We start from the raw sequence: 23091 nt of genomic DNA on the forward strand, positions 1-23091 counted from the left end.
CACTAAAATCTTTGGTTTAACAGTGGGAATAGGGAAGGGAACAAAAGAAAGTAAATAAAAGGCATGGGCCAAAGCGCCCTCTTAAGAATGTAAGTAGGCATGTGTGTACATGTATGTGCTGTGGGCATGCTTGCATGGACATGCTGAGGACACAGGGAGGGACCCACGAAGTCTTACGGTTTAATCAAATGTCTTTGCTTAAATTGGAGTATACTTGCTTTACAGTGTTATGATAGTTTCTGCTATACAACAAAGTGAACATGTATACATATCTCCTCTCCCACCCAACCCACCCCTCTAGGTCACCACAGAGCTCTGGGCTGAGCTCCCTGCGCCACACAGCAAGTTCCCCACTAGCTATCTACTGTACACATTGTAACTCACAAGGTTGAAAACCACAGAATTTTGTCTGGCTGGTAGCAGGCACTGAATAAACGCACCTATCCATTTCTCTTGTCTAAATAAAATGTCTGTGACTCAGTAGGCAGCACACTGGAGGAAGCAACTGAAGCGTTATGTTTGGGAGACTGTTAATAAGGAGTCATTTTTGAGAAATGAAAATATAAAATAAATCAGTGTTTTCAGATGCATAGCCTGATTACAAAGACTAATTTTTGTATGTTAGGGAAACCAGTCCCATTATTTTATAGCTCTGTTCTGTGTAATGTCTAGATACCTACTTATGATCTGTGAAAGACTGTGAACAGAATGAAAGGAGGTGGCAAAAACTGCTTTCTAAACAATACTTCCTAACACTCAAACTAAGATAGTTCCAAAAGTGTTGAAGAATAAAGAATAAAATTTTGTTAATGAGCTAGAATCAGTTTCTTTGCATGTGGAGAGCCTTGATCCAATTTTTAAAAGTGCTTAAAAAGCAAGAATTATTCAACAATAACTAGGCAAGTAGAAATCAGATGCTCTATTTATAGAAACAACATAGGGACATGTTCATAAATTATTGATGTAGCCTTGAACTTTCATCTTCCAGTTGCTTATCACCCAGTTCTGAAATTCATGTTGATAAGGTTACTTTCTTTCCTATGTTTGTAAAGCAGTATTCATTTCTTATTCTACTTTAGGTCTTGTCTAGTTACCCTTGGGGAAAGAAGAATGAGGTGTATTCCTTTTTGTTACCTGGATTCTTTTTCTCATTTTTTTCTGACATTCAAGCAAAACCTATGAGAAATGCTTGAATTCGCTCCATTTTTTATAAAGATTGAAGAACTCAGTGGCCACGGTCTTCATATGCTCTAAATCAAATTAGTGAAATTTATCTGCTTCATAGTTACCATTCTCACCCTTTAAAAAAAGATCTCAGAAATAACACACAGAGCAGTCCCATACCACTAACAATTATCATTATTGCTATTGTTATTCTAGAAAGCAATCATTTGCTCTTTTGACAGGATGAACCATTCAAAACCACTCCATATCAAACAGAAAACTGTCCTTCTAGAGAGGTATTTAAAAGAAAGAGATTCTGTCTTCTCGCCGGGACTCCCTCACTTGCCCTTCCCACAAAAAGGAATGACATCAAATGTGTAGTCTTATACTGTATCTTAGAAAAGAGTGATTTGTAGCCCAGTCTCTTTTGGGACCTGTCTGTATGAAAAGCTAACAACTGTTCCATCTGCTTTCTGTTGCCATGCTTTTCTTAAATCTCAATGCTTTTCTTTGAGCCCTCAAATATTATTTCAGCTAATTTTCTTAGCTGTCCAGGAGGACAAGACAGTGGTACACATTAGCTTGGAAAACCCACTATTACATAGTTTGTAAATAGAAGAAAGAGAAAATGGGAAGGAAAGTATATTACTGTACCTATTTCATTAAACGTATAAGACCATACCTGGGTATGGAAAATCTAGAAGATGAAAATGTGTATCTTGGATCCTGGCCTAAGACACAAGTGGTATTACCTTTAGCTGGATAAAATCATGGAAATATCCAGCTTCTTCATAAAGTGGCTGTTCCCAATGCACCATTTTGTTAGTTTCAAAAATTACACCTTATATAAAATTATACTTTTTAAAAAATACAAGAAGGGGAGTTTTCTGCAGGAAAACCTATGTTATGAACATATCACTATACCTGGCATGTATGGGCCTTCAAAGACTGCTAACTATCCCCTAGTATCGATTCTATCCTTCTTACTTTTAAAAAGAGAAGTCCCTACATTTTAGATGGACTCATAGCTGCTCCAATGGAGATGCCATGCCTCTGGTGTTAGGCATGGCCATATGAGTAAGTTCTCACCATTTGGATAATGCCAGTAACTGTTTAAGCTCAGTCACCTTCTTAAAATTATTTTTCTTTGCCATTGTATGACTGTTACAAGGACATGGAGGTAAGTCAGCTTCCACATCAGAAATGCCTAGCCTGAGTATCTCAATTCCTTCTCTTGCAAACATTTTCTTCATTTGGCTTCTAGAATATCTACCACTGATACTCCTGTTTTTCTTCTCCTCATTTCCTGCTTATTCTCACTTTTTTGCTGATTCTTCTCACTCTCTCATCACTGAAACTACCTAAGGCTCCATCACCCCTTCTTCTTTTTTATTTATCATCATTTCCTTGGTGGCACCATCCAATTTCATGACCTTGTATGCAGAGGATCTTCACAGTTATAACTCTAGCCTGATTTCTCCACTGAACCCCAGATTCATACATTCAACTACCAATTCAAATGTCTCCATCTGGACATAACTCAGTTTTGACACTGTCTAAAGAAAATTCCTTACCTCCTGCCAAAAACCCATTTTACTCACAGTCTTCCCCATCTCAGTTAATAATTAGTCCATTCTTCCAGGCTTAAGCCAGAACTGTGGAGACATCTTGGACTCCTACACAACACTTACAATCTGCCAGCAACTCCTGTTGTTTCTGTTTAATAACAAGAATCACACTTCTCACCACCTCCAATGTTACTTGGTGGCAACTACATAATCTCCCATCAGGATTATTTCCAGGGCCACCTCAGTCCCTTCCTCCCTGAAATTTCTAAACACTGCAGCCAAAGCAATCCTTTTCTGCTGAAAATCCTCCAAAAGTGTCAAAGGTTTCACAATCATCTGTGAAGACCAATAGCATATGTCCTCCTGTTTGCTGACCTCATCTCCCTCTAGTTGAGCTCCCTCTTATTCCATTTAAGCGACAATACCTATTCTCCCAAGAACAGGATTTACATGTTACCATCTTGGAGCATCAACATTAGCTGTTTTCTGCCTGGAAAGTCTCTTCCTTCCGAAATCCACATGACTCATTCCTTACTTCATTTCCTCAAATGATACCTTTTCAGTGAGTTGTTCCCTTAAACAACCCTATTCAAAAAAGTGTAATACTTCACCACACACACACACACACACACACACACACACGGTACTCCCTGTCTCCTTCTCTGTATTTTTCCACACAGGTTTATTTTGAGTGAATTATTTACACATTTTTCAGATTATTGGCTACCACTCCACAGTACAACATAAGTTCCAATAAGAATTTATGTGTTTATGGTCCGAAAGGATACATGCACCCCAATGTTCATTGCAGCACTGTTTATAACAGCCAAGACATGGAAGCAACCTAAACATCCACTGACAGAGGAATGGATAAAGAAGATGTGGTACAATGGAATATTACTTAACCATTAGTAAGAATGAAATAATGCCATTTGCAACAACATGGATGGACCTACAGACTATCATTCTGAGTGAAGTCAAAGAAGAAGAAATGTTGTATTACAACCCTTAAATGTGGACTCTAAAAGGAAATGATACAAATGAACTTACTTATAAAATAGAAACAGACTCACAGACTTAGAGAATGAATGTATGGCTGCCAGGAGGGAAGAGAAGGAAGAAGGGATAGTTAGGTAATTTGGGATGGACATGTATACAGTGCTATATTTAAAATTCATAGCAACAAGGACATACTGTACAGCCCAGGGAACCCTGCTAAATGGCATGTGGCAGCCTGGATGGGAGGGGAGAATGGATACACACATGGGTATGACTGAGCCCCTTTGCTATCCACTTGAAACTATCACAACTTTGTTAATTGGCTGTATTCCAATACAAAATGAAAGGTTAAAAAAAGAATTTATGTGCTTTGTTTTTGACGAGTTACCAATAATGCCAAGCATGTAGCAGGCTCTCAGTTAGTGTTTGCTGAATAAATAAATGAATGAACAAGTGATTGAATCAGATGCAGCTCAGGAAATGGAGAACATCTCACTGAAAGAAATCTGGATCTCTGGGTAACTACATAGAGCAAAGCTATCTGTCAGCATTGGACTTCTCATGTCTAGCCTGTTTTGAGAGAAATAAAACTTTCTATATTGTTCAAGCCATTTATGTTGTATACTAGTATATACTGAAACACTGGCATTCAATAAATCTTTCTTTTTTCTCATTTTCTTAGTTCTGTCAAAGACATCAGTTTCCTCATATAAATTAAGTGTTTGGACTAGGCAATTTCTACGTTTCTTTTCAGTTCAGTTCAGTCGCTCAGTCGTGTCTGACTCTGTAAACCCATGAACCGCAGCACACCAGGCCTCCCTGTCCATCAGCAACTCCTGGAGTCCACCCAAACTCATGTCAGTTGAGTCAGTGATGCCTTCCAACCATCTCATCCTCTGTCTTCCCCTTCTCCTCCTGCCCTCAATCTTTCCCAGCATAGGGTCTTTTCAAATGAGTCAGCTCTTTGCATCAGGTGGCCAAAGCACTGGGGTTTCAGCTTCAACATCAGTCCTTCCAATGAGTATTCAGGACTGATTTCCTTCAGGATTGACTGGTTGGATCTCCTTGCAGTCCAAGGGACTCTCAAGGGTCTTCTCCAACACCACAGTTCAAAAGCATCAATTCAGTGCTCAGCTTTCTTTTTAGTCCAACTGTCACATCCATACGTGACTACTGGAAAAACCATAGCCTTGACTAGACAGACCTTTGTTGACCAAGTGATGTCTCTGCTTTTTAATATGCTGTCTAGGTTGGTCATAACTTTCCTTCCAAGGAATAACCATCTTTTAATTTCATGACTGCAATCACCATCTGTAGTGATTTTACAGCCCCCCAAAATAAAGTCAGCCACTGTTTCCACTGTTTCCCCATCTATTTGCCATGAAGTGATGGGATTGGATGCCATGATCTTAGTTTTCTGAATGTTGAGTTTTAAGCCAACTTTTTCACTCTCCTCTTTCACTTTCATCAAGAGGCTCTTTAGTTCTTCTTTTAAGCTTTCAAATTTCACATCATCAGAGTCCATAACAGATGCCAAAAGAAATAGAACCCAAGTAAGGCAATGAAGAAAAACTATCTAGATAATCTAGACAGATATGTGGGGTTGAAAAAAATGCTAAGAATAATTACTTTCTGAAATTAACAAAATCTTACCATATTTAATGGAGTAAATAAAAAATGAACCAAATCTGCAGCACTAGGATTCTGGATGTGAGATTTCAATTTGGCCTGTAAGATTAAAAAAGCAGGCAAACACATTACTACAATGTAATCAGGCCAAAGACAGACATTCAAAAAGGTTCAACACAGACTCAGAAGAGGTTTTGCTACTAGCTTCACCTTTGGAATCTTAATTAGTAAGCACTGAATTAGATTAGGAGAATTTCATTTTAAAAATTAGAGTCATCTTTTTTTGATCAAATCTCTTAGATGTATAAGTTTTACAATCTGCTATCCTAATTAAAGGCAAATAAACACACACACACACAAATCTACAATAACAGTTTAATCTCTTAATTTGATCAGGCACATCCTGGCTAGACTCTGATCTCTTCCGTTTGTTGCTCCTAATCGTACATAAATAAATTTCACTTACCAGAAGGTTAAATCCATGTTTAAACTTTTGGAAACAGTCCACAAATGCATCAGGAGGTGGAGGTTTTGCCCGCAGCGTTAAAACACCCTCTAAAGGATGAAATAGGAGAAGGGGGTAGATGAGAGCAAAGTTCCAAGAAAACTTATTCAATGAAAAGAAAACACATTTCTGTTTGTTAACGTTTGATGATCACATCAGATACCATGCTACCTAGTTACCTTCCCATTTCTCACAGACTGACTGTAACAAATTAAGATGACCCAGCCTTTGAAGTGGATTCCTGTACCCTTAGGCACTACCAGATTACTCATCAGCTTCCATAAATTTATGCTGCAGCCCTTCTACATGCTAATCACTGTGTTTATCACCGTGAAGACTATAAAAATGCGTAAGGTGTGTAAGTTACACATCCTAGTCCTAAGGCCCTAAAAATCTGTAGACGATATGAATCAGATAAGTAATAGAGATGTGTCAACTGAGGCTACAAAGAGACTACAGATGAGGAAATGTGTACTTAGGGATGTGTCCTGGGAAAAGCAGTTTTTAGATGGGATTTGAAAAGTTTGTTCCAGGGCAGTTTGGTAAGAAAAACATCATGGTTGAATAAAAGCAGCATTAGCAAAAATATGGAAAAAGGAAATAGTCTGTACATGAAACAACAAACAGAAAAGCAAAGACACACAAGCATGGAAAAATAGATCAAGGTGTGACTGTGAATGACCTTGACTGCCAGGGTGAGGAGTTTGACTTACATAAAGCAATAGAACATGGGATTAACAAGCTTTTCAGCCGAAAAAATGAAGTAACTGTCTTACAGCTTTAAGAAGAATGTCCTCACAAAACGGAAGACTAGAGGCTTGAAGGTTACTTAGAAAGCTGGGTAAAAAATGAGGTACCATGAAGCAGCTGCTGGATAGGAAACTGAAAAGGGAAAAAAACTTTATACAAGAGAGGCTGAAAAAATAAAATCAATGTTGGTTATCAACTAGAGAAGGGACTCACAAAAAAATCTATGGTTCTGAATTTGGATGACCAAGAAGACGGCATACCCTTTGTAAGGAGTACAAGAGCAGCAAGTACATCAGAAAGCAGTGATGCTGAGTTTCAGAATAGATGAGGTAAAGTGTATCCACATATACACTTCTAGAAGACAGGTCTACTGTCACATGCTTATGGTGTAGACAGAGCTAGAGTAAGATGTGGAAGTCATGTGTAATGAAAAGAACATTTACTCTTCTCTTATATATTTCAATCTATACCATTTTGTTACAAAATTATAATTTTATATACCTAGAGGTCATTTTAAATAACTGAACTGCAGCATATGTAAAAACTGCTTGAAGGTGACCTGAACATACTGTTTGGAGTTTTGTGATAAAATCCATTGACATTTTTAACTATTTTAATGAGAAGAGTCAATTCTTTAATTTAACAAAGTAACGAGGTTCTATATTTGTAGTAAAATAAATTTAAATATGAGAAGAATGGTGCTATGACTTTCTTTAACAGACATTATCTTTACAATGACTAACAAAAACTATAGACAGATGGCCACTATTGAATGAGTCTCTAATTAATTTAGGAAGAATGTCTTAGAGTCTTTCTTTACTGCAGCCAAATTGGGACCAAAGGTGCTACTCCCCAGGTTTATCGCACTCTCCGCCTACATCACTGGTTCTCTCAAGACCAGAAAAGGGACCTTGGTCTCTGGTCAATGAGTCCTGTCTAACAACTCTGAAGTGCCAGCTCTGCCTAGCACTGGCATTCTGAATGGTTCTTTAGAAGGTTAAGAAAATCCAACTTACCTCCTGGTCCTTTCTTTTTGCCTTTCTTAGCTTTCTTCCTTTTAGAAAGTTCAGTAAATGCTTCAGCTGCTTTTTGGAGTTTTGTGATAAAAAATTCAATGTCATCCAAAATGTGGTTTAAGATTTGCTGAAATTAGAAATTACAGAATAAACTATAAAGCAGAAGAAAACTATTTTTGCCTTAGCTTTACACTGTGAAGGAAGATGAAAAAGTTTAAAAGAAAGAAAGAAAGAAAAGAAAAACGAACACTTCCCACATATAAATTTCAAGTTTATCACTAATTCTAAGACAAAGTATTCAACTAAGTATACCTGTGGCTAAAGTCTAACATTTACATTTTTATTTAGTTTTATTTTATTCTATTTTCAATATCATAAAGAAAACATTCAGAATATATATTCAGATTATTAACTATTTTCAATTACTCTAATTTCCTCATTGTGTTCTTCCCGCATAAAGTTGGGGGGGCAGAATTCTAAGAAAACAGTTTGTTGGAATAGCACTAGCATTTCAGTTTTTCTAATAAATTTCCTAATAAAGCAGTGACAATATTATTTTCCAGGACTAAGGGTATACAGAATGTTGTGATAACCTAACACACACATTGATGATCTGTAATAATAGGCATTAATAAGAGTTTCTACAGGGTAAAGCAGAATTAATGTTGCACTATGCTTTCACAGATCATGGGATCAACTTCAATTATACTATATATTATATTAATATATATTGTATATTATACATATAATAGTCTTTCTTGACTTCCTTTTATGTGTGAAACTTGACATTCTTTTAAAGACTGAAAACTGAGATTAAATAAGCTTTTGAGTATTAAATAAACCTTTAAGTGTTAACAAGTAGCACTGTTATATAAAAATTAAATTTCAAACTCTAAAGTCCTTTAAGTATTTGTTTCCAAATAAGCTCAGAACATAAGTAGAGTATAAAAAGCAATTATACTGACATCATATTTTATAATTATGTCATAGGGCAGTGTCATTTTGCCAGGAAATTACTATAGAGAAATCAAAATCAATATAGCCTTATCTTTTATAAAGTATTAAAATATATTTACCTACCCTTAAGAAATGCCACATAACTTCTATCTTTCAGGCATTATAAAACATTTTAGAATAAATTCCAGGAAGACAAATTAAAAAGATATTTTAATTATAGATTACAAACCACAAGAAAAGAAGAATCCCTCAAATCTTGACAATTCAGCTTAAATTCCTTTGTAAACCAGTTAATATTCTAGCTGTATCACAGCCATAGTCTATTAGTTAAATATTGGCATAAAGGCAAAAATTGTTAAGAAAAAAAAATAATTCAAAGATCATAGCCACCACTGAAAAGAGAAAATATAGTTTTCACAAAGTGTCTTTATTTAAATCAACTTAACTTTCCCTGTTAATATTTCTTCTCTAAAAAAAAGAAAAAGCCAATGATCTAACGATGACTATTTCACTTACCACATCTCTGTCAATGCGGGCTGCCATCATCTCAGGTGTTTCTTCCTGCTGGTAATAATTTCTCTGTTTCTCAACTAAAGAAAAGAAAATCATACATCTTTCAACCTGTTGCTTAAGTGATACCAATATAAATAACCAGACATGCAAACTGTCTAGAAAGAGTGTCACTGGCAAAAGTAAACACTTGCGCTGGATACAAAAATCAAAGCTGTGCTCATCACCCCTGGCCTGCACCCTCACCACTAGCATCTCTGACACGTATCCTCACCATCATCATCTCTGACACTCATTCCCACCACCACACTTGACACAGAAGTACCAGCCTTTCACCTGCATGGTATTGATTTACCCTGTAACTTTCCGTCTATTTTCTCTCTTCCAACGTCAGATGCCTGTGGAACCAACCCTAACTTTGTACCCTTTAATTCCTACAGAAGAAAAAATATACACATTTTTAAGCACCTATTTCTTAAAAGGGGGCAACTAAGTTCTAAGTTTTAAAGCTCCTCATTCTCATACTTTCTAACATCATGATAATAGTAAAGCTTTGGGTCTTGTGATAGTAAAGGGCTTCTAATATTCCAGTTGTAATTAAGCTTAAAGCCCACAATGTTGGGCTCATTCTCATTGGAAGCTATATGCTTTAACAGCAGAATACCTACAAGAATTTGCAAATTGAAGAACAAAAGTCTCAAGATATTATGTTAGCTCAACTGGCTAGGGCATGATGTTAATCAGTATCATTATCTGAACTCCTTCCAGCTACAAGACTATTAACACTTTCAATTAACACAGGTACTCATTCCGAGATTTCTCAGTAGATGAAATGAAAGAAAAACGGATGGATGGGACAGGAGAACTGCATCATTACTAAATGGAAACACAACTCATGATGGATCCTCACGGCTCATCATGTTCAATACAGAGAACTTCAAAAAATACTGCAAACTGCTATGCCTCCTCTATGTCTGACTTCACCCTTAAATGGAATATTCACCAAAAAAGAAAAAAAATGACTGAGTCTTATGAAACTTAATCAGTACAATTTTCATATATGAAATCTAGCCAGTTAGCTGTTGTTTCTACCTGTGGTTGGCTGCTATCTTGGTTATAGGTATACCAGGCAGCAGTTAAGTTGAAGCTGAAATATAGGTATTAGGAACTCTACTAGGTCCCAAAATATCATTTGGAGGACACAGTGAGGGATATGCAGTATTTCTGAGTTTTTCATATTCTGAGGCACTACTAGGAACGCACTGCGATTGCCACTACTCCACAGAGATCTCTTCTGGAGTCAGGGTAGAGCTATGGCTGCATCCGTGCCTGCATGCTCAGTCGTGTCTGACTCTTTGGGGCCTGTGGACCGTAGCCTGCCAGGCTCCTCTGTCCATGGGATTCTCCAGGTAAGAATACTGGTGTGGGTTGCCGTTTGCTCCTCCACCGGGGATCTTCCAGACCCAGGAATCAAACCCAGGTCTCCTGCACTGGCAGGCAGATTCTTTACCACTGTGCCACCTGGGAAGCCCCAAGAGCTTTGCCAAGGATCCAAAGAAGGAGTCATCCAACCTAAGTCAGCTGGAGCCTTCAGGCAGAGCAGAGATACTCCTCTTAGAGCACTTTCAACTACAAAGTGGCCTGGGTCCAGGCAGAACCTCATGTGGTAAGTGGTGTGTTCTGTTTGACCTAGTAGTAAACTAGAAGCTCCGAAAAGCTTTTCTAGCTGTAACTTAATAGATGAGACTGTACAGAGTACTTTGGACAACATCTAAGGAGGGACTTCCCTGGTGACTCAGACTGTGAAGAGTCTGCCTGCAACGCAGGAGACTGGGACTCGATCCCTGGGTTAGGAAGAACCCCTGGAGAAGGGAAAGGCTATCCAGGCAGGTATTCTTGCCAGACAGAGGAGCCTGGTGGGCTACAGTCCCTGGGGTCACAGAGTCGGACATGACTGAGTAACACACACAATGAGGGCTCAGAAATTCCTGGGAATAGATTTTTGTTGTTGTAAATTATAGGTTTGATGGAGGTTTTTATAGGTTTATTCAGAATGCCTAAAAAACTTAAGATGTCTTATCCTTCCTCAATTTCAAGGAAGATCATTTTGACCTCTCTCAAAATAAAACCCACATCTTTACCAAAAGAGTAACAATAGCAAAAATGCTCTAAGTACACAAGAAGTAGAAAACACTATAAAATTCCACTAAGCATTTTAAATACAAAGTGGAAATGTATATAAAGTGTTATAAAGTTACAGTAACTAATAATTATGCTACTTTATTTTTGAAAAATGGATGTTTCAAAGATTTCTTTCTTTCATCTGTTTGGTAGCTGGGCTTATATATAAACTGAAAATAGCTTTAAGGACACAAGAGTCTAAATAAATGGAAAGTGATTAATAAAATGAACTCAATTTGGCAAGAATGACTACCTACTATACTGTTCCAGGCACTATCATATACATTATTCCCTTTCAGAGTCACAGAAACATATGAGCTTAACTCATTCCCATTCTGCAAGTAAGGCATAACGTTTAAGGTCACACAGGTAGATCTTGGACTTGCCCCAGAGCCTAAATTTTGGTTCACCAGACTCAAAGGACAGTCCAGTATCACTCATTTTGTCAATTAAGTTTTGTAGTTTAACTACACTGCTAGATATTCTTATGAATGATGCTTTACTAGTTGAAGAGTAAGTGATTTAAGTAGTCACACTGAAAGTGAAAATGAAGTCGCTCAGTCGTGTCCGACTCTTTGTGACCCCATGGACTGTAGCCTACCAGGCTCCTCAGTCCCTGGGATTTTCCAGGCAAGAATACTAGGAGGTAAAAGAATTGACGCTATGGTCTCCCATCAAATTCAAACTCACCAGATCACAATTTATTTACCCTTAAAATCAAGAGACTGGACTAAACATATGCGAAGGCATTTTCCAATTATAAAAATTTCAGACGTTGTGAAACATTCTGACATATAATATATTACACTATGCTTTTTGGTACGGTTATTTGCTTTAAAGAATATCAAGGCAAAATGACAGTACAGACATAAGACCCATTGGGTAAATTTACATGATGGTGAATGCTATTTAGCCCTTTTCCACCTCCCTATCCCCTGTCCTGATATCCTGCCCTTGTAAACATGAACAGTTTGTCCAAAAGAGGACAGTGGTAAGATAACAGTAATGGAAAGAACTTTGAGGTATCATTATTAAAAAATATTGATCTAAATTATATTAATATTAAAATATTTAATTTATATATTAAAATTATAGTATATTAAATATATAATATTAAATATATTATACTAGGTATAATATATTAATTTAAATATATTTTATAATATTAAGTATATTAAAATATTCTATTATCATTCTTTTAATTGTTAGTTGAGTCAAACTCCCTCTTTGAGTGCTTTAAAAAGAAAAGACTCTAACACTAGATTTATTAAAAGACTGCCCTTAACTCTTAGAGACAATAATCTTACAAAGCCCAAGGTTTAACTTTCATTTATGTAAGATGTATTTTTACAAAACTAACCTCGAGTTTCAGCTTAGAAATCAGCATCAGAGGCCGAAAGCAAGAACTGGGTCACAAGTCAAAGTAAATGTTCAATAAGTACCAATCCCCGGAAGTACTCACAGTCTCCTTGATCAGCTGCCAATGCGGACCAGGCTGCCACTCGACTCCTAACGTCCACCTGGGTCACAGTGCCAGGGGGGACGGGGGCAGGAGCTTTGGGTGGAGGTGGTATACCAGGATCTGCTTTGGAAATCATCCTGAAAACAGATGAAAACAAACTAAATTTTTACCATCTCTATTTCTATAATACATCAGTTCTCTCACTTTTAAGTATTAGTTTTTTAACCTCAAGAACTATGCCTTGGGGTACAAAACAAGGGTTTCTTAACCATTCCATGTTATGTATATTTATAAATGTATATGAAAAGTATAGTACATTTTCAGTTCAGCTGAAAACCAGGTTTAACATTTCTGTCTGGGTCTCTTATGATTTACAAAGGGTGTTAACCAAACTGAAGTCCTAGTATCTATTTATATTCCCTTAGGCTATCTTCCCTTAAAATGCCACTCTTTTGTTCATGAGTCTCTAGGACAACAGAAGTGGAGAAGCCATATCAGAGAAATATCAGAATTATGGAGAGAAAAGCCATGCGCACACACATACACACCAACAATCTTGGGAAAGCAAATGAGTTGAGATTACAGGCTGCAATCTCTAAAACATGATAATATACCTTTGCTGAAAATATTTTAATTTTTAAAGAAAAAAATGACTCAAATAAAAACCAATTCTAGCCCTTAATTTCTTTTAATGTTTTTACCTCAAGACATCAAGCCGCCTCTTCTGCTTTCCGCCTTTACTGTCACTGATTGCACTCTCAATATCTTCACTAATTAGGTTTGCCTGCAACGAAAGACAAGTTACCTGGGAGGTTATGGATTTCTTTATCTTGGTATGCAGGTTAAAACAGAAAGAGGGATTATGTTCGCTGTCCAAATCAATAAATGTCTTGATGCAAAAGAAAAGTGACTTTTTAAAAAATCTGCTTTTGAAACATGACACTTGTAGTTTTCTTCAGTGAACTTTGTAATGAAAGGATTTGCAAATGGAAGGAATTTTTAAAGATTATTTCATCTAGACTCCTTTAATTAAAAAAAAAAAGGCTATACTTGTATGAAAGCAAAGAGAAAAGGGATTTGCATATGTTGAAAGTATAATCAAACGCTGAAAATGTAACTGGGTTAATACCTCTGCCTGGAAAGAGGTGAAGGAATCGGAAGTACCAGCATATGCAGCAGCATCCCTCCCCTCCCCCATCCTCCCCATCCACTGGGCACCCATTAACCATGGACATACGTAACTCAGTTCCAGCAGAGCCACTCCCCCACTTTAAGGCAGCCCCAAGTCATCACTAGGTGGACCCCAACACTTGGCCACAACCCTTGTGATAACCCTTTTATTCTGTCATTTCAGGTTAATAAAATTTAGCTTTCTCCAAAGGAATGATGTTTCTGATACTCTTCCAACAAGAGCACTTGAATGTCTGATATGGTTTTCTTGGGAACCAACGTGAGATTAGCAGCTAAGAAGTTTAGTTTGATTCTGAAGTTTATTTATAGCCAGTGATTATTACTGTATATCACATTCTTACTGGGATATATTCATCTCCTATTTTATGTCTGCTTGTTCTCTTTAATTATGTATGTTATCCTCAAATACACACACACACACACACACACACACACACTCACACACACATTGTTATTTAGTTGCTAAGTCGTGTCTGACTCTTTGCAACCTCATGGACTGCAGGCTGCCAGGCTCCTCTGTCCATGGCATTTCCCAAACAAGAATACTGGAGTGGCTTGCCATTTCCTTCTCCAGGGGATCTTCCTGACCCAGGGATCAAACCTGCATCTCCTACATTGGCAGGAGGATTCTTTTACCATGGGGCCACCAGGGATGCTCCCATATACACACATACATACATAGTTATATATTATACTCTTTACCACAGGCACAGGTAATCATAAAATTTTACAAGTGAGGTGACACTTAAAGATCATATAATCTGTTCTTGTTTTATAATTAGCAAAACTGAGGAATACTCATATGATGATTTGGCCTAGGTCACACAACTCTTAAACGAGAATGCTAACGTGTCCTAGTCCAGCTTCACTTGGGTAAGAACATCCTAGTTTTAGGAAGACACTACAAACATCATGCCAAAGGCTATTATGTGAGGAAATAAAATTGAAGATGTCTAGGAGTCCTGAGTTTCTTATGGGCAGGGTGTGGAGTGGGCTATCATATTTCCAAGAAAAAATTTATACTGAGGTGGGCAGGAGCATTGTATAATGATAAAGGTTAAAACTCAAAAGGGAAGTTGCAAGATGACCCATACAAAAGAAACTACATATATAATTGCATTTATATTTCTAATGGGGCAAGGAAAAAAATCCATCCCAAATGTGGAATATGGCACCAGTGAGTACATGCACAGAGCTGTGTGGTGGTACTTGAGCTTTTAAGCAGGACAAAACAGCATTCAGTAAATCTGTTTTGGACCCATCAATATCATAGTGCCTCAACAAATAAAGTAAGCCCTTTATCCTCAAAACTGGAATCCAGAAACTTCACTCAGTCCAATAACAGTTTCCAGGGAGAGATTTTCAAGCACTGAGACATATAGCAGATTTAAAATGTCTTTAAGCATAGCTCTCCGTGTTTAAAATGTTTGAATTAAATTTCACTGTTTTCAGAGTAAAATATCCATCTTAATCCTTACTGATGTAACAAATCTAACCTTGCAAAAAAAATTCTTAACACGTTTTATGACTTTACAAAGGCAACATATGAGAAGTCGGATGAACTTATACAAATTATCTATTGCCACAATTCTTTCCAAGTAAGATTTTTAGAAAGTCATTTATGACATAAATTGAAATAAAAAGAATATTATAAAATATCCTATTTATAGTCAATTTTAATTTACCTATCATATTTTAATGTCAAAGAATTACAGAATAGATCAAATGACACTTTATGCTAATCTCCCAACATTTCTTTATAAGAAAAAGAATGCCTGTATATATTACATACAATCAAGAGGTAAATCACTGTCTTGGCAAAGCAAAAATCAACTCAATTAAAAACAATTTCCCTTTTAGAGAAATCAACTCATGAAATAAAGATTCAAGGTTTCAGATAAATTCTAATGTCCAATAAAGCATCACAAATTATAATCATTTGAAAATTACAGTGTACTTTGAAATATAAATCTTCAGGATATGGCATATTATTACCAGTAACTATGCTCAACTCTTTTCACATTATGACTTGGGGATTACATAACTTGAACAATTATTCAAGTCACATAATTGAACAGTAACCCTTAAATCAGTACCATGGAAAATGTCCAAGTGTTTCATTGCAATAACCCATGCTATGTGATTGGTGCCAGAATAAAACAGCATAAAACAGAATAAAACAGATGACATGGTTATTGTCTGTGAAGCATGATTTTTGAAGAATCAATCTTTAATTATAAGTCAAAGTCCCTCAGTGAAGAATTTAATGTATTATCTGCACATTTTTTAAATAAACAGAATGCATCTGATTTTTAAACAACATTCAATCTTCTCTTTACTTACTTAGCCTAAACACCCGAGGGAAGGTACTGAGGTGTTTTCCTTACAAAACTGTAAGAAACTAAAAATCTAGTACCTAGTAGCCATATGGTTGAAGGAGGTAATCAAAAGCTAGAACATCTGCTTAAAGAGAGAGAAAATTCACCAGTCTTTTACCTTTATCTCATCGCACTGGAAAAGATGAAGGTCTGGCTTGCTCTGGGTTGGCTCTTTGCACACCAGGGCAAGAATCGAATCATAGCTACAGGAGTGCATCACAGCTTGGCAATGCTGAATGGTGTTCAAAGGAAAATTCTCCAATTCATTCTAAAAAGCAAAAATACAACTTGCCTTACTTTTCATTGGATATATAAAACCTACTCCACAAAGAGCTCTAGGCATCATACCAATAATTTTTAAAGTATGCAAACCATATTGACAACACCAATTGAACATTATTAAACACAGAAAATATGGAGGATGAGTATGTATAAGGAGACAGCAAAGACACCATCCTGAGCTAGAGGAGGAGTGAGAGAAAGAAAAAAGATGGAAATATTTAATAAAGGAACGTGGTTCTGTTCTTAATAAACAGAAGAAAACCTGAAATTAGCACTACTGATTTCCTAAGATTATGGGATAGAGAGGATGCCTTTGAGAAAAAGAGGTAAACTGATACCTCTTTCCAAAGTTATTCTCCATCTTACCTGCTATTCTTCTCCCTGTGGCTCTATAATATCAAGGTTTTGCTATGTTTTGTTTTTACTTGAATTTTATATTCATACTCTTAGTTTTTATCTTCAGTAATCACAAATGTTAAGCTAAGAATAATACATCATTTGTACACCTTTTATTTCAGTGAATCTCTTGGATGGAAAAATTCACTATATAAGTTTTTCCAACCAAAAATGTCAAACATTAGGGTTAGAAGAATCTTGCTAAAACATACATTCTTTGAAATGATTAAGCTATTTGGTCATATGAAATTGAATATTCTCTAACCAATAAAGACATGCCGATTAGACCTTGATAGATCAAATAATTACTTCTGAAACAAATGAATTTTCTGTTCATAATAATAATGAATTATTTGTTAATGAGATATATTTAAGGTGGTTATCCTAACATGAATGGCCTTACACAAATAGCAAGCATTGTCATGATGTAACTGATGGAAGAAATGGTGGTTTTTTGAAAGTAAACAAAATCCAATATCCCTGATAAATGGAACATAAAAAAAACAACTTTTATTACAGATAGCACATATACACAGACATCACATTTTTTCATTGGATATATAAATTAGAAAAATTTATTCTAAGCCCTCATTCCTTGGGACCCAGAAAATGTGAAACAAAAAATGCAGATTCCATTAAAACAGAATGTAATTTCTAAGCCACACCAGGGAGATAGCACTTTTCTTTCAAAATAAATTAAATAATATCCCTTCTCTATAACTACTTGAAACTAGGAGGATTAGAGAAGCTCCCGGGTATTAGTCTCTCACAGAATGCAATGGATGAGATGAAAGAAAGGGCAAATTTTATATCCTACTCCTATCAGAATACTTTAACATGATTACAAAACTTGTTTTCTTTATCTTAGCAACTCAAATGCCTACTAGGCAGTGGGGCTCAGAAAAGGCCTTTTTTAAGAGCTCCAGCATCTTACCTGACTACCTATGTGAAAGAAAGGTACCCGGTGTTGACCTGGTGGAAGTTGAGACAAATACACACAAATTCCTTCATCCCAATTCACTCACTGGGGTTCAAACCACAACACTTGGATATGGCTTGGCCTAGGATATAATTAACATATGTCTTAAAGAATAGTGTCCTATAGGGGCTTTAGTTTAGCACTACGTATTTTTTCCTCACTTCTTCCATCTCATCATATATGGTTAAAGAAACATTGTATCCCTCTATTTCTAGTTTAAAAACATGATTTTGCATGCATAAAGTATATGGAGAAGGACATTTTCCCTTCAAATTCACTGACAAGAGTATTTTATGGTGCCAAATATATACCCATTTTCAAATAATGTGACCTAACACGAACATAAATATTTTTAGACTTTCTTGAAAATAAAATAGCATATGTTTTTCAAACTTGCCTTTGATTCTAAATCGATGAGGCTCACAGCTTTCTCATCCACCTGAAGAATCATATCTTGAGTCCATACTTTGCCCTTGGCATCGAGCAATTTCAGCTTCCTTATTCCATCATCAACAGTTATCATAGCATCTTTCCGATCCAGAACAAAGGTGGTCAAGTGCTTATGATTGAGAAAAGAAAAAACATAACACACACAGCCTCTTAGTAAGCATTTTCTCCCCAAAATTGTAAAGTTAACCTAACTGAAGTCAGCTAGTAGAGGGGAAAGACAAAGATTGGGTTGGTCAAAAAATTCATTCAGGATTTTTACACCTCTTACTGAAAACCCAAACGAACTTTTTCACCAACCCAATACAAAGTACTTTAGAACTTCAAGGGACCCTTACTGGGATAATAAAGTCAAAACAGTTTTTTGATAAATAGAGGAAATGATGCCTTGAATCATAAAATACCTAAATCTGTTTAATACTGAGCCTTGTTGAACTAGACATACATGAGAAAAACAAACTTTAAACAGCTTAAATAACATGCTCTTTATTTAATCTATTTCATTCCATCTTGGTTATTTAGATGTTGAACAACAGAAGGCAGTCTACAAACCAGCCTGAAAACTATAGATACTGGTAGCTGAGAGCAGCAACAGCAATTCTAGTTTGCAACAAGTGTCAAATTATTCACTCCACTGAAACAAAACTTTAAATTTCATTAAGCATGCTTGAGGAAATAGAAACCTAAAAACAGGAGCAATTTAAAAATTATTCCCTAATTCAATATTTTCTATTATAATAAGCAAAGTTCACCCAAATAGATCCCAATTAAGAGCAAGTATCTTAAAAGACAGCAACAGAGGGAAAATTAAAAAAAAAAAAAAGAGAGAGAGACCACTGTTTAAACAGAACTTGTAATAACTTTAGACAAAACCATCAAGGCTTATTTCAAGAAGATTCCATAATACATAATAGAAGCCTTTGTTCTGTTTTTAACCAAAAAAAGGCTGATGACGATAAATGAGTAGTTATTTTAATTTATTCTCCATGAAAACAGATTAACTAGATACTTTTATATTTAACATCTGTTTTTAAAAAATCTAAAGGAAAAATTTCAACCCAGTTTACAACATCATAGACATGAAATAAAACATCGCTCTGATTTTACTACCAATTTTTATGTCCTTCAAGCTTCATTCTACATTGTGGCAAACATCAAAGTATCTTACTTCAACGCGGTATTGGGATATATCTGACACGCTGCTGACACTGTCCCGTGCATAATTCTTCCTTTGTTCTGGAAAAGAAGTTTAAAAAGTTGTTATTTACCCATGAATATGCTGAAGTTCATATAGCAATGTCTCATGGCCATCTCTAAAACTAGTCTATCTCATATATAAGTACAGTAGTTGACAAGTCACCATTGTGTGATTATCTGAAAATAGTCATTATTCATATTCAATGAAAAAGTAATGCAAAAGCTTACATGAAATTCAGAAATGATCTGACCAACATAAATGATCATAATCCCAAAAGTTAACAAGATTATTCACGTATAAGGAAAAAGGTTATTTCATCTAAAGATGTTATTAATCAGGGATGTCCTCTTGACCAGAATAGAGAAAAATCTGGCTTGTAAATTTCATCTTTTAACACACTGAGAACAAAATGGAACTGCAAATACTGTCACAGATACTGTATTATATGAGTTAGACTACATTATTAAAATAATAATGCAAGGCACACGTTTCACCATATCCACACTAGGGAGCGGGTTAGAGGAGATTCAAAACATGATTCAATCACACTCAATGCCATTTAACTCTAATAATATTCACACATATACAGAACACAAATGTGATACTCAGAATTGTAGGTATAAGCTATTAGAAAAAAATAAGAAAGTTAGGTAGAAAGTTACTGCACCAACTATATAAAAAGCAAAAAGCAACCTGTCTTTCTTTTTTTGCAAAATGCTGCAAAACCAAAATAAAATATGTGACGGCAATATTTTGTACTTGTTGCTTTCTAATCAAGCAACTTGATCATTTGTAAATTTGGGTTGCCCAAGTTTTTTTCCTATGGTGAAAAAAAACTTTAAGTGGGAAGCAGAAAAGTTTGGATTATCGCTTTTTTCTCTTGTCACTAAGTAGGAGACTGATTTTGGCCAAAATCTGCATTTCAGCACCCTTATTATAAATACAAGGGTTAAATAAGCTCAAGTTTCAAGACTCCTACAGCACTAAAATTTATTCTCTCTCTCTCTGCCTCTGTCTCTACCTCTCTTACATAAACACACCTTAGCTTTCCTAATAACCATGTTTTTATCCAAATATAAGCCTGCTTGTTTCAGGTAATGTAGAAATTTTCTGATTTTGCTAAAACAGAAGTTGAAAAGTTCTGCTGAACATAAAAGCAAAGTAAGTACAAAAATACTAACTCAGAAAGTTAATACATAATATTTTTTAAAACGGTAACTTTTGGTTTTATAATACCTATGAAAGTTACAACTTTTCATTTTTCTTAAAGCCTTAGGTGAGAATATAAATATGTCTTTTATTACATCACTCTGATATTATTCCAATACATTGTTTTTGCTTTTGCAGCATGAAAGTTATTTACTAAAAACAAGCACACTATAACATTCAGCATCTGCTACCTTTCTTTTTTTGTTTAGATGATGATCTGAAGAAGTATGATCCATCTGGTCCTACCAAAACAATGTCACCGAAAAGAAACATCTGATTTCACCTTAAATTTTCTATTCCAGTATGACAAAATATAAACCTTAATTTACACCTTTTTAAGAGTACACAACCATAATTTTTCTGATGATCAGCCAAGGATTAATCAATGTGAAATATGAACAAATGGATACTTGATGATAACTCTTAACCCATGATAACACTTAAAAGGTCAATATTTAATTCAGGGGCACATCCAAGAAAAGCACTGTTAGAAAGAATCAGTATTTCAGAATCACCGGTTCCTCATATTCTAACACAATTCTCCAGGCCCAACTCAAAACACGAGGGCAGTTCTGTTTCCTTTTGTCTGGCCTCAGGACCATAAATGAAATGGCAGCAGTTGCCATGGTCTCCAATATTGACATGGCAACCCTGGGATGTTCAAATTCTTGACTGAGTTTTTCAGTTAAGTGAATGGCAAACACAGTTGAAGATAAAAACTATTAGATGTTTTGTAATTAAATATTCTCATTACGAGACAATAAAACTTTGTTCCCCCAAATTTCCTAACACATAGTTTCTCAAACCTACAGAAAAATACTTTACAAAAGTAGAAAACACTGTTTGATAGCATTCATAAACAGTATGATGTTAACTGATAGGTAAGGTACCATTTCTAATATTCTAAATTACGGATCCATTGTCAGAATTCCTAAGCTCTTTCTCTCCAGTGTTATACAATAAATAAGATGTATGTGTTACAAGAAATCACCTTTTAAAAATCCTAAATGCAAATGCCATAAAATGGATTTATAAATAAACTAGTAGTTTCAGTGATTTAAATCAATGAATAAAAGTTACTATGAACATTTTAATAGGAAATTTTGAAATAAAGCTCCTAAAAGGCAATTAGAGTAACATTTGTTTTTTAAGAAAATCATATGTACTCTCAAGTACAGCTGTAAATAGTAATTATGCTCCTAAGCCTGAAATATCTCACCCAGAGCTCTAAAACAGCATGGAAAGCCTCAAGAAAGTTACCATGATACTTAAGATAAAGTCTCTATTGAGGTTCATCACTTCTCTAAGAAATGGTTCTCAACCTTGGCTGCACATTAGAAAATGAACTTTAAAAAACACTGCACGCCCTCCCCCACCCACACTGCATAGCCCAGGATTCTAATGTAGTTGGTCTAGGATGCAGTCTGAGCATTAGGCTTTGTAAAAGCTCTCCAGGAAATTCTAATTTTTTTCATTCTAATTCCAAGTTTGGAAACTACTATTACAAAATCAGTACAAAGGCCAACTCAACTACCACCTCCTAAGTTAAAAAAAAATTTTTTAGGCTAATTACTTTATAATATTTTATTGGTTTTGCCATACATTGACTTCAATCCACCATGGGTGTACATGTGTTCCCCATCCTACCTCCCTCCCCATCCCATCCCTCTGGGTCATGCCAGTGCACCAGCCCCGAGCACCCTGTATCATGCATCAAATCTGGACTGGTGATTCATTTCACATATGATAGTATACATGTTTCAATGCCATTCTCCCAAACCATCCCACCCTCGCCCTCTCCCACAGAGTCCAAAAGACTGTTCTACACATCTGTGTCTCTCTTGCTGTCTCTTATACAGGGTTATCGTTACCATCTTTCTAAATTCCATATATATGCATTAGTATACTGTACTGGTGTTTTTCTTTCTGGCTTACTTCACTCTGTATAATAGGCTCCAGTTTCATCCACCTCATTAGAACTGATTCAAATGAATTCTTTTTAATGGCTGAGTAATACTCCATTGTGTATATGTACCACAGCTTTCTTACCCATTCATCTGCTGATGGACATCTAGGTTGCTTCCATGTCCTGGCTATTATAAACAGTGCTGCAATGAACACTGGGGTACCTGTGTATCTTTCAATTCTGGTTTCCTCAGTGTGTGTGCCCAACAGTGGCAGTTGAAATTTTTTTCTTTCCAAATTAAGAGTGTAAGTCATGGTCAAATAGGCTCTCTCTCTGATACAATTAGAGTTAGAAACAAACTCTA

At 35.8% G+C, this 23091-nt stretch overlaps 1 protein-coding gene across 7 annotated transcripts in view; it reads right to left on the reverse strand.

Moving 5' to 3' along the window:
• The window catches only part of EPS8 (EGFR pathway substrate 8, signaling adaptor), a 195295-nt gene that overhangs the window by 37800 nt on the left and 134404 nt on the right, over nt 1-23091 (reverse strand). For 6 of the 7 annotated variants that reach the window (XM_070453675.1, XM_070453674.1, XM_070453676.1 and 3 more), the window contains 10 exons: nt 21013-21063; nt 19583-19650; nt 18365-18526; nt 16429-16578; nt 13443-13525; nt 12742-12878; nt 9105-9178; nt 7632-7758; nt 5827-5915; nt 5385-5459 (listed from right to left, as the gene is read on the reverse strand). In XM_070453675.1, coding sequence (XP_070309776.1) covers nt 5385-5459; nt 5827-5915; nt 7632-7758; nt 9105-9178; nt 12742-12878; nt 13443-13525; nt 16429-16578; nt 18365-18526; nt 19583-19650; nt 21013-21063 — 1016 coding nt within the window. The remainder of the gene's footprint in view (nt 1-5384; nt 5460-5826; nt 5916-7631; nt 7759-9104; nt 9179-12741; nt 12879-13442; nt 13526-16428; nt 16579-18364; nt 18527-19582; nt 19651-21012; nt 21064-23091) is intronic. The other variant, XM_020909516.2, reaches the window with a different exon arrangement.

This window comes from Odocoileus virginianus, chromosome 23 (genome assembly GCF_023699985.2).
Source record: "Odocoileus virginianus isolate 20LAN1187 ecotype Illinois chromosome 23, Ovbor_1.2, whole genome shotgun sequence".
NCBI classification, from domain to species: domain Eukaryota; kingdom Metazoa; phylum Chordata; class Mammalia; order Artiodactyla; family Cervidae; genus Odocoileus; species Odocoileus virginianus.